We start from the raw sequence: 16,928 nt of genomic DNA, 5'->3' as shown, positions 1-16,928 counted from the left end.
ACTGAACCTGTCTGTGCCTCAGCTTTCTCATCTATCAAATGATAGAGGTGCATCGGAATCGGGCATTCATAACCTGGGGACTATTGTTCTTCTTTTGATAACTAACTTCAGTGTAATCGGTTTCCTTTGTAATTTTATGTCATTTTATTTATGAATTTAAAGAACATCATTCTGAGAAAGGGCCCATAGGCTTCACCAGACTGTCAAAGTAGTCCATGACACAAAAAAAGGTTAAGAGTCTCTAAATGAAATGATTGATCCCTAAGATCTCTTACAGCCCAAAATGGTTCCTGGCTTGGAAAACAGTTCAAGGAAAGAGTGTGTTTTTGTGTGGAGAGAGAAAAAATCAATGGCAAGAGCCTTAGGGGAAAGAGACAGAGAGGGAGACAGAGAGAGGGAGGGAGGGAGGAGGGAAAGAGGAAAAGATGGGGAGAGGAAGAGAGAGAAAGAATGAGAGGGAGAAGCCAATGAAAGAGACAGAATAAGCTGCTAGAACAATAAGAGGAAAACCAGGATCATAAATATAGAGTTTGCAGTAGACTTGGCAGTTCTCTCATTCAACTCCCTCATTTTATAGATGAGGAAACTGAGGTTCAGAGAGGTCGGGTGAAAGAGCAGGGATTCACACTCACCTTTCCACTGCATCACACTGGGGTGGCTCTGAAGCAAAGATTATCCAGAAGTTAACAGTCGCCAGTGTCAAAGGATGCAAGAAAGCCCAGGATTCAAAATACGCTTTGGGGAAAATGCAAATTAATTATGATATTTATGGATATTATTGGATTTCACCAAAGCAGAACATATTAATTATAAATTTGATTTATTTACTCTCAGATACAGTTACTCTGTGAAGCAGTTTGAAAGAACATACTTTTGGGAATGGATCATTGGGAAGTGATTGGTATGTCAAAACAAAATGTAACAGGGCAGCTAGGTGGCCCAGTGGATAAAGCACTGGCCCTGGATTCAGGAGTTCCTGAGTTCAAATCCAGCCTCAGACACTTGACACTTACTAGCTGTGTGACCTTGGGCAAGTCACTTAACCCCCATTGCCCTGCAAAACAAAACAAAAAACCCCACCAAAATGTATCAATAAAAAGCAAATAAACATGCTATGATAATTGGTATATTTGGTAAGTTTCTGTTGCAGGATATTAACCATGACTAGATACCTTGTTTGATGATCTTCAGTGCTGACCTACCATTTTGGACTTTCTGTGTTACCATATCACATGTCTTGAGCAAGATATTTCATCTCTCTGGGCCTCAGTTTCCTATATGTAAAATAAAGAGGCTAGACCAGAGGACATTTAAGGTCTCGTGCATACTAAGCCTTTGATACTTTATCATTACTGATTTTTAAATGTTAGTCTAAAAATAATCTTATTTTTCTCATGATAGATGTCCAGTGTGACAAAACTACAAAAGAGAAAACTTTCCTTAAGTCATTTAATTGGAGAACAAGATTGCCTCAGATAGGTTAAGCCTTTAATGACCTCTAGAGTTAAATAAGCAAACAGATTTGGCCATCTTGGCCCTAGGGAGTTATTAATAAGGAATCTGTGACACTGAGAAAAGCCCAAGGATTTTTTTATTATACAAGGAGAGAGGGCCAAAGGACTGATTTGAAATAGCTACTCTAGCCTTGAATTAGGGTCAAAATCAGTGTATTTCCTTTTTTTTTTTTTTGAAAGATGTGAGTGGACAGTCATATTATATGAGTAACAAACAATGAAGGCCAAGCTTATGTGAAATATAGAGGTAAAACCAGATAATATGCACAACGATTAAAATACATAATCATTATACTACCCAATAATTAGACATACCTGATAAACAATTCATACAACCATTTTTTTAATGAGGACGGAGAGAACTAGGTACAATAAGAAGTCGTTGAAATGCTTCTTTGAAACAGTAATCCTGGGAGAAAACACAGGACCCAAGTTATGTCCAAGCCCAAGTATCTTCTGGAAGCCAGGACAACAGATTTTCTTTTCTCAAAGGATAGTTACATGGTTTAAGGGAAGTGATTTTGATTCAAAGAACCTGGCTTAGAGTCCTCCATCTATTGCTAATTTTCTGTGTATGAGAAAAATCACTTTGATAGGTAACCTCTAAGGCCACAATAATAAGTAGCATTTATATAGCACTTTAAAGTTTGCAAAGCACCATACATGTGCTACTATTATTTCCCCTATTTTATAGATGAAAAAACTGAGGCTGATAGTTTGCCTAGGGTCACATAGCTAGGAGGCATCTGAGACTGGATTTGAACTCAGATCTTCCTAACTCCAAGTCTAACCCACTATTCATTCTACCATCTAAGGTCCTTCTAAAATAAACCTTTGATTCTATGCCTCTCTAGATGAGGCAGCCTGGTATCCTGTAAAAAGTGCTAGGTTTAGATTCAGGAAGACCTCGATTCAAATCCTGCCTGACACTTAGCTTTGTGAAAGTGGGCAATAACCCCTGGGACTTATCTACAAGGTCTGATTCTGCCATTGCTTGGAGGAAGGTTTCTCACACTAAGGAAATCACAGATTCTTCAAAGCTAAGTCTAATTCTCAAAACTCTGAATTCCTTAGTATAATTTAAATATATTGAGAATCATTAGGAAAGAAATAAATCTACAAGTATTTATTTAAGAGCCTAGTATGTGCTAGCTATATTAATAAACATTTATTAATCACCTGCTGTATACCAGGCACTGTCATAAGAGCTGGGGATACTAAAAGAGGCAAAAAAAACCCCAGCTCCTGTCCTAAAGGAGCTCACAATCTAATGGGAGAGACAACATACACACATGTATACACAAATGATCTATATACAGGATAAATATGAAATAATTAACAAAAGAAAGGCACAATTATTAACAAAGGAAATTAAGAGGGATTGGGGAAGGCTTTCTATAGAAGATGGGCTTTTAGTTGGGACTTAAAGGAATCCAGCAGTTAGAGATAAGGATGGAGAATGTTCTGAATATGAGAGACAGCCAGAGAAAACACCCAAACCAAAAGATGGCGCATCTTGTTTGTGGAAGAGCAAGGAGGCCAGTGGTACAGGATCAGAGTATGTGGCAATGACTAAGGCGTTAAAATGAGAAGACTGGAAAGGTAGGGGAGGACTAGGTTGCAAAGGGCTATGAAAGCCAAGCCTAGAATTTTGTATTTAATATTGGAGGCAAAAGGGAGCCACTGGAATTTATTGGGGGTGAGAGGGACACAACAGGGCCCAAAGTGCACTTTAGGAAAATCACTTTAAGTGGCTGACTTGGAGGACTGATTGGAGTGCAGAGAGACATGAGAAAGGTAGACCCACCAGTGGGCTATTGTAATAGTGATGTGTGAAGTGATGAGGGCCTGCATCTGAGTGGTGGCAGGGTTAGAGGGAAGAAGAGAACATATTGGAGAGAAACTGGAAGGGTAAAAATGACAGTCCTTGGCAACAGCTTGGGTACTGGAGATGAAAGATAGTGAGGAATCCAGCATGACCCCAGGTTGTGAGCCTCAGGAACTGTGAGGATACAGCAGCAGTGATAGAAAAGGTGGCAGGGGTGGAAGTGGTGTGTGTGTGTGTGTGTGTGTGTGTGTGTGTGTGTGTGTGTGTGTGTGTGTGTTTTACAGGAAAATATAATGAGTTCTGTTTGGGACACGTTGAGTTTAAGATGTCTAGTAGACATTCAATTTGAAATGTCTGAAAGGCAATTGGAAAAGCAAGATGGGAGGTCAGCAGAGAGGTTGGGACAGGAGAAGTAGATTTGAAAATCTTCAGCAAGAGATGGTAATTAAAACCATGGGAGCTGATGAGATCACCAGGTGGAGTTTTATGGAGGGTGAAGAGGGCCCAGGACACAAGCCTTCGGGATAGTAAAGGCCTCACAGGGATGGCAATAGACTAGGCACTAAGGAGGGAATGACTGATGACAAACCCTCATCTTCAACCCAGTCTTTACCTAGTAACCAAATGACTTTCTAATTCATGGGATTTCAGGTAGTAGTGAGGAAGATGAATTACAGGTAATTAAATGTAAGTGAGCCAAGTTTCTAGAAAAGGTGGGGCAGGCAGTGGACCTTTGGAAAAATTTCAAAGAGAAATTCACTTTGAGCAACTTCCGATCTCCCTCTTGTTGTTCTCTGATTGTCCAAATACTAATATTGAGTATACTAATATTAGCATACTAATATTTAGCCCGGCCCCACCACCACAGCTAGGCATCTAGGTGGCACAGTGGATAGAGTGCCAAGCCTAGAGTCAGGAAGACTCCTCTTCCCCAGTTCAAATCTGGCCTCAGACACTTATTAGCTTCTGTGACCCTGGGCAAGTTTGCCTTGGTTTCCTCATCTGTAAAATGAGTTGGAAAAGGAAATGGTACCTTTGTCCAAAAAAACTCAAATGAGGTCATGAAGAGTTGGACGTAACTGAAAGGGGACACAACCAACCACAGTCTCCTAGGAGCCAGTTACCACTCACTTCTTCACCTTCTTGTTTCCCTACATAAATAAAGCTCTTATTCCATAGTGGCCCTTGGCATTTTGGGACATGTACTCTAAAGTTCCACAGAATATGGAAATCTTTATCTTTTCCCTGCCTATTCCAAGCAAGAGGAGGACAGGTTGCATAAAAGAGATGAAGTCAGCCCTCCAAATTAGCCCTCCAAGCTTCAGCAGCCACCAGGATGAATCTTGGGCAAAATGGAAAGTAGAATAAGTTTGTGACTTTCCCATCTCTCAGTTGCAATCTCTTGCCTCCTCTCTCTTGTTCTCTGCATACCCAGTGCCCTTATCCTTCATTCTCATGGTAGAAAGTTTTCCTCATGCCCAAGTTAAGTCTTCCTACCACAAGATTTCCCCTTTTCATGGTTCCCATATAAATAACAGAAGTTGGCTAAGCAGGAATTTAAATAACTAAAGTGAATTCACACTAAAGACTGGCAAGGATTAAATCTTTTCAAAGAATTGTTCATTCAAAGGGGTGAGGAAAGATACTTTTTGGAGAAAGGTATCACTTTCTGATAAGAGGTACGTCGGTATCATTGTGGTACAATGGAAAGAAAGTGTTCTAGGATTTGGGTTCTGAGGACCAAGGGTTTGACTTCTGGCCTTGGGGAATCCTTCCAGCTCTAAGTCTCTGTGACTTTGATCTATTCTGGACAAGTCCTGTAAAATACATGACATTCTTTTACAACCAATAATGATTATTTCCTGCCCTTCCCTCACCTACTGAAGAGATCCCAAGAAGTCCAGAAAAAAAAAAAAAACCAACAACACACAAAACAGTCATCAGATGGGAAGCCAAAGAACAGAGAAGACCTCCTCAAGCTGAATCAAGTGCAAAAAGCTAGGAGGTCATGGTAGTGGGGGGACAAGTTGATTCTAAGACTCAGAGGCACATGGGGCTTAACTGTGTGGCAGCAGGGGAAATATATCCAGAACCCAAATTGTCAAACATGTAGTGCTTTCTTTTTTCAGGTACACCTAAGAGACCCAAATAAGCATCTGTGGAAGAGTTCTGGAAGTTCTCCATCCACTATTTAGCAGTCCAGCATCTCCCAGTCCAACATCTATCCTATACAGGCTGTGTTACCTAGCCCTGGAAAAGATCCTTAACCTCTCAGGCAACTTTCAAAAACTTTACATTTCAGAGAAGGTGAAATCCACATTGGTAGAGGAAGTCTGTCAAGGTGGGAGTTCTCTAATCCAATAAAAGCCCACATCTGTTCAAAAGAGAAAAAATAATATATACTATATATATAGAGAGAGAGAGAGAGCAAGAGAGAGCATATACACACATATGTATATATACACATATACATTTATATGCACACATACATATCAGTAATAATAACAATAGCTAACATTGTGCAAAGACCTTTACAATTATTATCTCATTTGATCCTCACAACAACCCTGGGAGGTAGGTGCTATGATTACCTCCATTTTAGAGATGAGGAAGCTAAGACAAACAGAGGTTTAAATGACTTGCCCAAGGCCACACGGCCAGTAAATGTTTGCAGCTGGGTTTGAACTCAGGTCTTCTTGACTCCAGGCCTCTTTCTTTCTCCTTCTGGCACAGGAAAATACAGTAAGTTGCTGACCCTACTCCCAGGTACACAGCCAGATATATCCTCTCCCTTCACTTCCACATTACGACAGGTTGGGTAAGCCCTGGCTGATCCAGGTAGGTTGACAACACTGCACACCTCATGAAATCGGGTTCATAGCAGAGTTGGTAATTTACAAATTGTAGAAAAGAGCATGATTATGAGCCAGGTTTAAAATCCTTTATCGATAACTATGTGTATGTGATTTTGTTTTGATTTGGGGGTGGGGGGAGGCTAATGGGGAAACTGAGGTCTTTTGCTCTTTGTATTTTGTATTTTGATATGGAACATTTTGTCCCCTTTCCCCATCCCATCACGTATTTATCTTCAATTCTATTAACCTGTAGGATGAGCTATTCTATTAAAATGTGCTTATACAAGAGACAGTTTCTGGGGAAACTAGATTTGGGAGTATTTCATCATTACTATGGATCATCATTCTCTAGTTGGGTGTAGAAGCCTAGAGAGACATGGAAATCCAAAGAGAGGGTAAGAATCCCCCTACAGAAGAAGAGTCAAGCACCCCGCTCTGCAACACTCCCTTGTGCATAATAAAATGTAATTGGACAATATTTAACAAAATAAATAAAAAGGCCATAGAATATAAATAATAATGTTGTAGTTTTCTAAGTGAATATGCAGCCCACAGGGATTCTTATGTATGGTTAACGATACTCATTTCTATTTGACTTTGACACCAATGTTCTACTTCAGTCAAGATAATTGTTCCCACTTGTCTGACAGTACCCAGGATCGTACTCTATCTAACCTTTAAACAAACAAACAACAACAACAACAAAAACCTATCCCTTCTGCCCCAAAGGCTAGAGGGTTTTAAGGGGTTTAAACTGAAAAAAGCTGGGAGTGATTGAAGAGAATAAAGCCAATAGCTTCCTCTTCTCCATACCAAACAAATAAATTAAGTAGTTTCCTATGTTTCCCTAGGGGTTTTGTCTGTGCCCTCAATCAAGATTTGTTTCTTGGAAACTATGCTGTCACTGGAGTAGGGTTTAAATTTGGGAAAATGTCAGGCATTTAGCTTATCCTATAGTCACCTAAGTGGATGTTAATCCCGGACACAACAAGCCTCAGAAATTCTTGGCAACTCTTGGTCTGGCCACATCTGTTAGCCACCAGTGCAGCTATAATGGAGAATGGGAAAAGGATCACAGATAGAGTGGTGCAAGTGAGTTATTGGTCCAATTCCTTCAACTTAAATATGAGGAAATTCAGTCTATTTTCTCACTCCTTTTTGCAGAAGAGGAAAGTTAGTAATATTTCCCTCCTATGACTCAGTCCAATATCCCACAATCCTCTTCTACTAGAGCAACACTGAAGTCCTTTGGGTATTACAAGAGACCATAACAGCTGGGGGAGGGAGAGAGATAGAGAAAAGAGAGAACAAGGTGAATGATGCTGATATACCACATTCACCAAGTACAAAGTTCTTGGATTCTGGTAGAAACCAGCTACTTGGAGCTCCTGATTTCTCACACCCCATTCCTCTTTCATCTGATGAATCCTAAATGCTTAAGTATGAAACACCATGCTTGACAAGTCCTCACCAGCTGCTTCCACCAGCCTAAGGCTAATGGTTCGGTTTGAGTAACGGACAGATCTCAGGATGTCAGGACTGGAAGGGACAACAGAGATCAACTAGTCTGACATCCTTCATTTTACAGATGAGGAAACTGAGGCTCAAGGAGAGATGAAAGTGATTTGCCCAAGGTTATAGCAAGTTCATGACTGAGCCAGAATTCCATCCAATTCTTCTGACTCCTGACTGGTTCGATGCACTTTCCACTTCATTGTCTCCATTCTGGGGAGAGAGGGGTGAGAGAGGGAAAAGAGAGGAGAGACAAGCTCCATTTACTTACTGAAAAGGCTGGAGGTAGGAATGGACTCTCACAGAAATCCACCCCTCCCCAGTTTTGCATTTTTATCTCTGTTTGGTAAAAAGGCTTTTGAAGGCACTATTATAGTTTTTGTTGAATGCTGTGTAAATCAAGGGGTTGAAGAAAGAATTGGAGTAGCCAAGCCACAGGAAGATGCTTTTCCAGATGGGGGGAACACTGCAGGAACAGAGTGGGGTGATGAGCTCTGTGAGGAAGAAGGGGATCCAACAGAGGACAAAGACACCGATTAAAATTCCCACCATCAGAGCTGCCCTCTTCTCCTTCTGCTCCCGCCACGTTTCACCATGTGTTTGAAGGGCAAGGGTGGCACGACGGGCTGTGAACACCAGCTGGGCCTCTTGGGGAGCTTCCTTTGCCTTGGAACAAAAACAAACAGATTTTTAAAAACCTGACAACACTGGATACTAAACAGTCATGAGACTTTACCCTTGCCCAGTCCCAAAGCCCTGCACTGCACTGAAACCAAGCAACCTCCCATGCTAACCTGAGCTTCAGAGCTCAGTATCTCACAATATTTATCTAGCACCACTGACAGCAGGTAGGAAAATAACTGTGATCCTAAACACATCAGGAGAAATGAGAGGAATGATCCCGTAGCTGGGAATTCCCACAGCTGGACTCTAGCCTTTGAAATGTGAGTAAACATGAGGAAAGCACTCAGATGTTTTCAGCAATTACAAGCATACCCACCAGAAGAGTGTTCTGATTTTGGAAGGCTATGAAGACACTTCTAACCTGTCATCACCAGGAGATGTATATTGAGTTAGTTCTCCATTAGCAGGGCTGGATTTTCATCAAGCCATACATATGATCTTCCCAAAGCTAAAGTCATACTACCCGGGATAGAGATGAATGTCTTTATAAGTTGCTAAACTCCTTCCCTAGTTTGTAAAGAGGTGTCACAGGAAACTAATCCAGGTTCATGTCACACTTACTACAAAGAAATAGTTTTCATGAGCCATGTCTTCCTTTCCCCATCCAAATCTATCACCATGGTTTCCACTGAGTGTAAAACAAATGCCAGAAATGCCAACAGCTACAGAACACCCTCATATTGACCTGTGTGGGAAGGAAGTGAGCACCCATACACACTTTGTGGGCTGTGTGCCTGATTGGAAAAGCAAACAGGAGGCTGAATGCCAGTGGAGATGAAAGGATCCATCCTCATATACTTGGAAATGAAGACAATGGAAAAGCAAAAGTTATAAAGCATTTTTAAAGAAAAAAAGCTTCAAGATGGATACGCTCATGTACACTTATGTATGGGCAAGAACCAGGCATGTGAAAAGGAGATAGTCAAAGTTGGACAGGATTTGAGAGTCAATTGTTTTTCTTGTTTCCCAAAAGCAGAACCAAACTGTCTTCCACAAGGGGAGGGTGAGAAGCAGCAAGGTATTGTAGAAAAAGCATAGGATTTTCAGAGATGACTCAGTTTGAATATAAAGACTGTTTCCTTCTTTGTATTTGTATCCCAGCACCTCAAATAATGCCTAACAAATAGGTGATTAATAAATGCACAATGGATTCATTGATCCCTGGCTCAGCCACTTACTATCTATGTGGCATACAAATAAATCACTTCACCTCTCTGCCTCAGTTTCCTCACCTACAAAATGAGGATTCAGACCAGGTGATGTCTAAGCTCCCTTTCAGATCTATATCTATGATCCTTAACTGTGTCTTTATCTAAATTTTGCATCTCCTCCAGTAACCAACATAGTGTCCTACAAATATTAGCCACTTGATAAATGTTTGTTAAATTTAATTTAATTAGAATGAAGGAATCAAAGTTACAGACAGGAAAAGCTCTCAAATAATTACAGCTGTCTAAAGAAAGAATGAGAGGGGCAGCTAGATGGCACAGTGGTTAAAGCACCGGCCCTGGAGTCAGGCGTACCTGAGTTCAAATCTGGCCTCAGACACTTGACACTTACTAGCTGTGTGACCCTGGGCAAGTCACTTAAGCCCCATTGCCTGAAAAAAAAAAAAAGGGAAAAAAAAGAATGAGAGACACTGAGTTCCCTATTAGGGGATCACAGGTCTAGAGCTAGAAGGGACCTTAGAGGTGCTTCTGGCCTAGCCCCTCATTTTATAGATAAGGAAGCTGAGGACCAGAGAGGGGAAGTAACTTGGTCAGGTATCACTTGGTGCCACTTGACAGTTGATGTCAGAGGTAGAATTTGAACCTAGGTCCTCTGGCACTAGATCTAGTACTCTTTATCTAATATTGCATTATGCTATTTTTGTCAATAGCAGTTTTCATGCACAGGGCCTTTAATTATTGTTTGGGATGTTGCATCTGCTGTTCTATTTGGTTTCAACTCCATGGACAAAGATGCCCCCTACTCTGAGTGCCCCTTGGTGTCTCCACCACCACTTTCCTCCTTCCTTTTTTGTGTCTTGTCTTCCCCTATTAGACTGTAAGCTCCTTCTAGGCAAGGAGGGTCTCTCCTATTCTTATTTGTATCCTTAGTGCTTAGTACAGTGCCTGGCATATAATTGGTGTTAAATAAATGTTTATTTTTGTTTTTTAATAATACACATTTTTATTTATAGTTTGGGGTTCCAATTTTTATCCTTCTTTCCCTCCCTCCCCTCTCCCCTCCCTGATTCAGCAAACAATCATATATGGGTTATATATATGATTATGTAAAACATTACCATATTTGTAATAAATAAATGTTTATTGAGTTGAATTGTGGAGGGGATTTCTATTAAGACATGCATTAGACTTGAAGGTCCCTTCTGATTCAGAAGTTATGATCCTAACAGGGAATGAAAAGAAGAAAATATATCCCACAGGATTTTTCAATTCTTTTAAAATGTATTTATTTTTAACATTCCTTTGAAATAATTTTGTTTCAAATTCTCTCCTTCCTCTAGCACTTCCCTCACCCATTGAAAAGACAAGCAATACGATGCCCCTTATACATGTGAAGTGATGCAAAAAACATATTTCCATTTTAGCCATGTTGCGACAAAAAAGCAAGAAAAAATAAAATGAAAGAAGTATGCTTCAATCTGCACTCGTAGTTCATCCCGTAGCATTTTTAGTCATATATCATCATCATAAGATGTTTAGATTTGGAAGCATCAATTCTACAAGCATTTATCAATCATGCACTATATGCCAAGAATTCTCCTGGATATTGTAAAGGCAAGAACAGAAGAACCCCTGACCTCAAGGCATTTACATTTAACTAAAGGGAAATACCATCTCTTCTAATCCCTTTATTTTATAGATGAGAAAATGGAGGCTCAGAGAGGATAACTTAATCAAGACAGGCATAAAGCCCTAATACCTACCCCTCATCCACCTGAATGGTCACCATTGTATTCAAGACATTCTGAAGACATAACTGAAAAGTTACCAAAATACAAGGTTAAGACAGGAAAGTGACTTTCCTGTTGTTTATTGGTCCTTTCAATAGTGCAAAGATTGTTCAAAAAGTCCATTTACAAGGTCAGTCACTAGTATCAAACATAATACAATTTTGTCACTAATAAATTCCTTTGTGAGGCATATATGGCTACACTAATATGGAAGTACTAACTCTCTGTGACCTAGAATCTCCTAAATTTTAAAGAGGGGGCTACTTTCCTAGATGCATTACTTCCAAAGTATATGCCAAGGGGCAGCTAGGTGGTACAGTAGATAAAGCACTGGCCCTGGATTCAGGAGGACCCGAGTTCAAATGCGACCTCAGACACTTGACACTTACTAGCTGTGTGACCCTGGGCAAGTCAATTAACCCTCATTGCCCAGATAGATAGATACATATATATATATATATATATATATATATATATATACACACACACACACACACACACACACACACACACACACCCCAAGATTCAAACGAAAAAAAAAGTTTGCACTGCAGAAATTCATCACCAAGCAGAGGTTAACAGAGAATGTTTTCTGTTGATCAACTAGAGCAGTAGAAGGCAGAGATACGTAGTGATGCTTGGGGAAGAAGCAGCACAACAAATGGAAGTTAAAGATCATATGGCAGCACTGAATTTGTTAGGAGACAATGTAGAGCAGGAGTTTCCAGAGAACCACATCTGGGGCCGGAAACAAGAGGACCACAAGGGAATAGACATATTGTCTGCATACATTCCAAGAGAGTGGGTTGCCTGGGTGTCACACATTTAACCCCAAAGTCTGTTATAAGTTGTTTAAACATTTGTAATTGTTGCTCTTGTTATATAAAATTAGCTTCTCGAAAACTCCTACTAAACAACCCACATGTGTCCAAATCCCTGTTCCTCCCAAATAAGCTTAAGATGTACTTGCACTGAATCTGGGCACTGATGGATAAGCCTGTCAGTCACCAGAAATCTTGGAGTCTTATTTGGTCTGACGCCCACTCTTCAGATTACCTCATGCTACCTTTGTTGCTGCTCTGTGGAAGGAGGGGAGGCATTGTTGGGATGGCCAATTGTGACCATGAAAGCAAGATTCCAAACTTTAGGCATGCTTCATAGGATCACAGATTTAGGATTAAAAAGGATCTTGGGTAGGGGGCAGCTAGGTGGCACAGTGGATAAAACACTGGCCCTAGATTCAGGAGGACCTGAGTTCAAATCTGGCCTCAGACACTTGACACTTACTAGCTGTGTGACCCTGGGCAAGTCACTTAACCCCCATTGCCCCCCACCAAAAAAAAGGATCTTGGAGGATACCACATTTTCCAGATGAGGAAACATAGTATTAGAGGTAGGATTTGAACTGAGACCCCCTGATTCCAAAGTCAGTGAACAAACCCCCTCCCTGCTAAGATTTCACTCATCCCTCATCTCCATTTATCCTAATCCCACAAGAACATCGTCTCCTTTGAGGAAACGAGAGCTGCAGGATGGCAACATTTTAATTCTATCAATTACCTTCATCTCTTCTGAAGTTTCAATTCCATACCAGACTCCACTGATATCTATGTAATTTCAGAAGAATTTAGGGGAGGCCCACAGAACTCTGGGTAAATACTCATGTGGAGGATTTATGTGAGGACATGCACAATAATCATACAGAATTAAAAGGATGGATGCATTATAATCTATACCTCTAGAGTTGATGAGAGGGAAGATCCACTGAAGTAAATATATTTTTCTGGATACTCTTTGTGCTGAGGAACTGGATGGATTAGCTCAGTGGGCTATGGCATTTTAATGTTGCCCTTTCATAGATGAGATAATTTTATAGCTTCAACATGCTCCCTTAGCAATAGACTGTACATCAAAACCCAGGCAATTGTCTTGCTAATGTATGCCTGTGATCAAAAGGAATAAGGGAGGGGCAGCTAGGTGGTGCAGTGGATAAAGCACCAGCCCTGGATTTAGGAGTACCTGTGTTCAAATCCGGCCTCAGACACTTGACACTAACTGTGTGACCTTGGGCAAGTCACTTAACCCTCATTGCCCCCCCCAAAAAAAACCGAAAGAAAAAAAAAGGAATAAGGGAGACAAAAAGAAGCATGGAATCAATCAACAAGTATTTAGTAAGTGCCTACTATGAGCCAGATGCTAGAGATATAAATTCAAAGGATGGAACAATCCCTACTAGAAAGGTGCTTGCATTCTAAGCATCCATGCAGGCTATTCCCACAACAAGAAAATATTCAAAATAATAGATTCATGGCTCAAAGAGACCTTCAGGGCCACCTAATCCAACCCACTCTTTTTACAGATGGGGAAACAGAGATCCAAAGAAGTTCAATGGCTTCTACAGTTTCATAGGTAGTAAGTGGGTGAGTCAGGATTCAATCCCATGTCTCGAGCCCAAATCACATGGCCTTTCCACTGGATCATGCCCTGGTTAGTCTTGCCATCTTTCCAGAAAAAGGTACAGAATGCTTCTGTTCCTCCTTCCAAGGTCTAGACAACATTGTTATCATCATATAAGAGTTTCCAATAAGAGAAGCAGTTGGAACCCTACTGTCAGAGGATCATTCTTTTGCGGGTGGTGGCATATAAAGGACAACTAGACACACAACTTCACATATCAAAGTAATCACTGTCAAAAGTGTTATCAAATCACTTAACCCTCATTGCTCCTCAAAAAAGAAAGAAAAAAGAAAAAAAAGTGGAAAAGTATTATATTCTAATAATAATGATGATGGTATAATATTGCTTTATCAAAGTTCTTTTAGGAGCATTTTCTTTCACCTGCTCTTCTGAAATATCCTCTTGATTCATAGGCAAAAGGGGCATTATCCTCCCTATTTGACACGCAAGGAAGGTAAGGAATAAGCATTTATTAAGTGCCTACTTTGTGCCAGTCACTGTATTAAATGCTTTACAAATATTATCTCATTTATTACTTGTAATAACCCTGGGAGGTAGGTGCTATTATTCTTAGACAGAGGTTAAATGGCTTGCCTAGGGTAAGTATCTGAGACCATAACTGAACTCAGGTCTTTCTGACTCCACCATCCACTCTATCTGCTCTGCCACCTAGCTGCCTAGGTGATGATGAAAGGGAGAGGTAAAAGGACTAACCTAAAATCAAGCAGCTAGTTAATAGACTCTAGCTCCTTTCCTTCTTATTCCACTGTTCATTCCACCATTAAGCCACACTTCTTCCCAATATGCACTATCTATTCTTATATTTATTTCCAGGGTCATTCAAAACAATCTGAAAACACTGTGAAGGGGAAAGGAGGGGAGGGAGCACTCTTACAGGCAAAGAATAATACTTGTGTTTCCTGATAGCTGAAATCTACCAGAGGAAGAAAGGAAGAGAAAAAAAGTACAAGATCCTATCAACAGAACAAATAGGATTCTCATCATCATCTGGGCTATGTGAGGTAAGAACAACAAATATTCTCCCCTTCAGGGGAGACAAACCCTTGAAAAGCAAACATTCGGCTGGCATGTAATTTGTCTTGTATCCTGTCAGCCGCAAGCCTCCTTCCTAAAATAAGTTGTTTCAGGTTATGAAAATATTCTGGCAAAAAGGTTCAGAGATACTCATCTCCTTTTCATGATTAACAGATTCCACCAATCATCCAATGGCCAAATGAAGCTTAAGAGGTGGAATAGCTAATCTTCCAAGGACATGGTGAGGACTTGCTACGTGAATATTTAGCAAATCTCTCAGAAGAGGATGGAAAATGCCTACCTACTCACCTCATGCCCCCTCTTAGCCCATTTTCCCCTTCATATCCTCAGCACGACTTGATAAGAAGTAGAGCATTTTTCATCCATTCACCAGAACTTGCTGAGTTTTCTCTACTTTTTTAATATAAGTTGTCTTGGGTTTTCCTAGTTATGGGGTAAAGAAGCTTCTTAGGCAAAGAATTTGAGGTGGGGATGAAGTCAGGAAAGTAAAAAGTTATTTTTTTTTAAATCAAACTTTTTAAAAACTCAAGTCAGAGGGAAACTCTTTGTACTCTCAGAAGAAAACAAAACCCAACACTTTATGAACCTCACCTGTGGCAGAAGCAATTTTGTTACAACCAAAAGTAGAAGAGGTGATAAGTGATACATTCATTAAGTAGGCTGATTCTGGAGTTCTAGTCCACTATACCTGATGAACAGCTATATTTTGAGACAAGTGGAATTTGTCCAAAGACAGCCCTTGGGATAATGGATAGAGACATTAGAAGAAAATTCTGACTTAAGTTGGCTGAAAAATGAGAAAGCAATGTGTTCCTAAGGTTGTACATGTTCTGAAGCTATTCTCCCTACTCACACTCACACTGTCAGATTGGGTCTCCAGAGTGTGGCTATTACTTGTTTCCTTCTAGGTTTTAAAGGGGTAACTCAAATGGATTGGGAGGAAATTTTTTCTATAGAATATAAGCCCCCACCAGTATGGTTCCCTATCAGTTGATATTAGTCAGCCAATCTTAATTACGTTCCACCACCACCCCACTGGCCAATAAGGGTTAAGTGACTAGCACAGTGTCACACAGCTAGTAAGTGTCAAGTGTCTGAGGCTGGATTTAAACTCAGGTCCTCCTGAATCCAGGGCAGGTGCTTAATCTACTGTGCCACCTAGCTGCCCCTTAATTAACTTTCAGTAAGGGGTATTACTAAGGTAGTAATGAAGAACACCCCCAAGTTTGTGATACACTCTCTCACCATTACAGAGTCCAGTGGAAAATGGGCTCAAAGTTTAGAAAGTACATGTACCAAAAGGGTAAGACTCTTAGCTACTTGAAGTCTTTTTGTTTCCTTCATGGGGGAGATACTCATGAAGTTCCCTATATTTGTGGTGTAAGTTTCTGCTGGGATCCTTGTGGAGTCATAAGATTTCCCTTCCTCATTGGGTCTAGTTTGTCCTCAGCCCCTGGTATAGTCACCGATAACTGCTATTGCTGGTATACTGTTAGGACTCCAGAGAAGTCCAAGTCCTCCAACTCTCCAAAGTTCAGAGGACCTCCTCTGGCAATGGGGTGGAGGAGAAGACCAAGACTCTGCTCTCTCAAGGGCTTGACTGGAACAACTTCTACCATTACAATGGACAGGCACTTAAAACTCCAACACCAAACTAGGTTGCTTGTTTTATACAAACCCCACCAGGGTGCAACCAAGTCTCCTCTACCAATCCAAATATAGTTCCTATTCAATGTCATTCCGTTTCATTGAATATCTTTTAAGGTTTTTTTGCATCTAGTGTAAAGTCTTTGATTGATTGATTCAATAGAAGTACTCCCAACTGGCTAGAGTATCAGGAAATAACATTATTAGTCACTATAAGTGGGGCAGGTGGCTGGCTAATGATTGATTGGCTAAACTGATCCCTGTCACTGCACTAGGTTTCTGTGAAACTGCCAATTATGGTTTTTAAAGTCAAACACCATTAGGAGATTGAAAAAAAAAACTTATTTGGAACAGGATGGGACAGGACCTATGATTTCCCTACTATACAGAATTCCTATGTAAGGGAAATTTGTCTA

The 16,928-nt window shown here is 40.5% G+C and overlaps 1 protein-coding gene across 1 annotated transcript in view; it reads right to left on the bottom strand.

Moving 5' to 3' along the window:
- Positions 1 to 5,965: 5,965 nt before the first annotated feature.
- Positions 5,966 to 16,928, bottom strand: part of LOC122749621 (5-hydroxytryptamine receptor 5B-like) — a 30,585-nt gene continuing 19,622 nt past the window's right edge. Inside the window, exon 2 of the mRNA XM_043996069.1 lies at positions 5,966 to 8,375. Coding sequence (XP_043852004.1) covers positions 8,043 to 8,375 — 333 coding nt within the window. The 3' untranslated portion in view covers positions 5,966 to 8,042. The remainder of the gene's footprint in view (positions 8,376 to 16,928) is intronic.

Source organism: Dromiciops gliroides, chromosome 3, assembly GCF_019393635.1.
Source record: "Dromiciops gliroides isolate mDroGli1 chromosome 3, mDroGli1.pri, whole genome shotgun sequence".
Taxonomy (NCBI): domain Eukaryota; kingdom Metazoa; phylum Chordata; class Mammalia; order Microbiotheria; family Microbiotheriidae; genus Dromiciops; species Dromiciops gliroides.
Note: the sequence above shows the minus strand (reverse complement) of the source record. Positions and strands in the feature narration are given on the sequence as shown.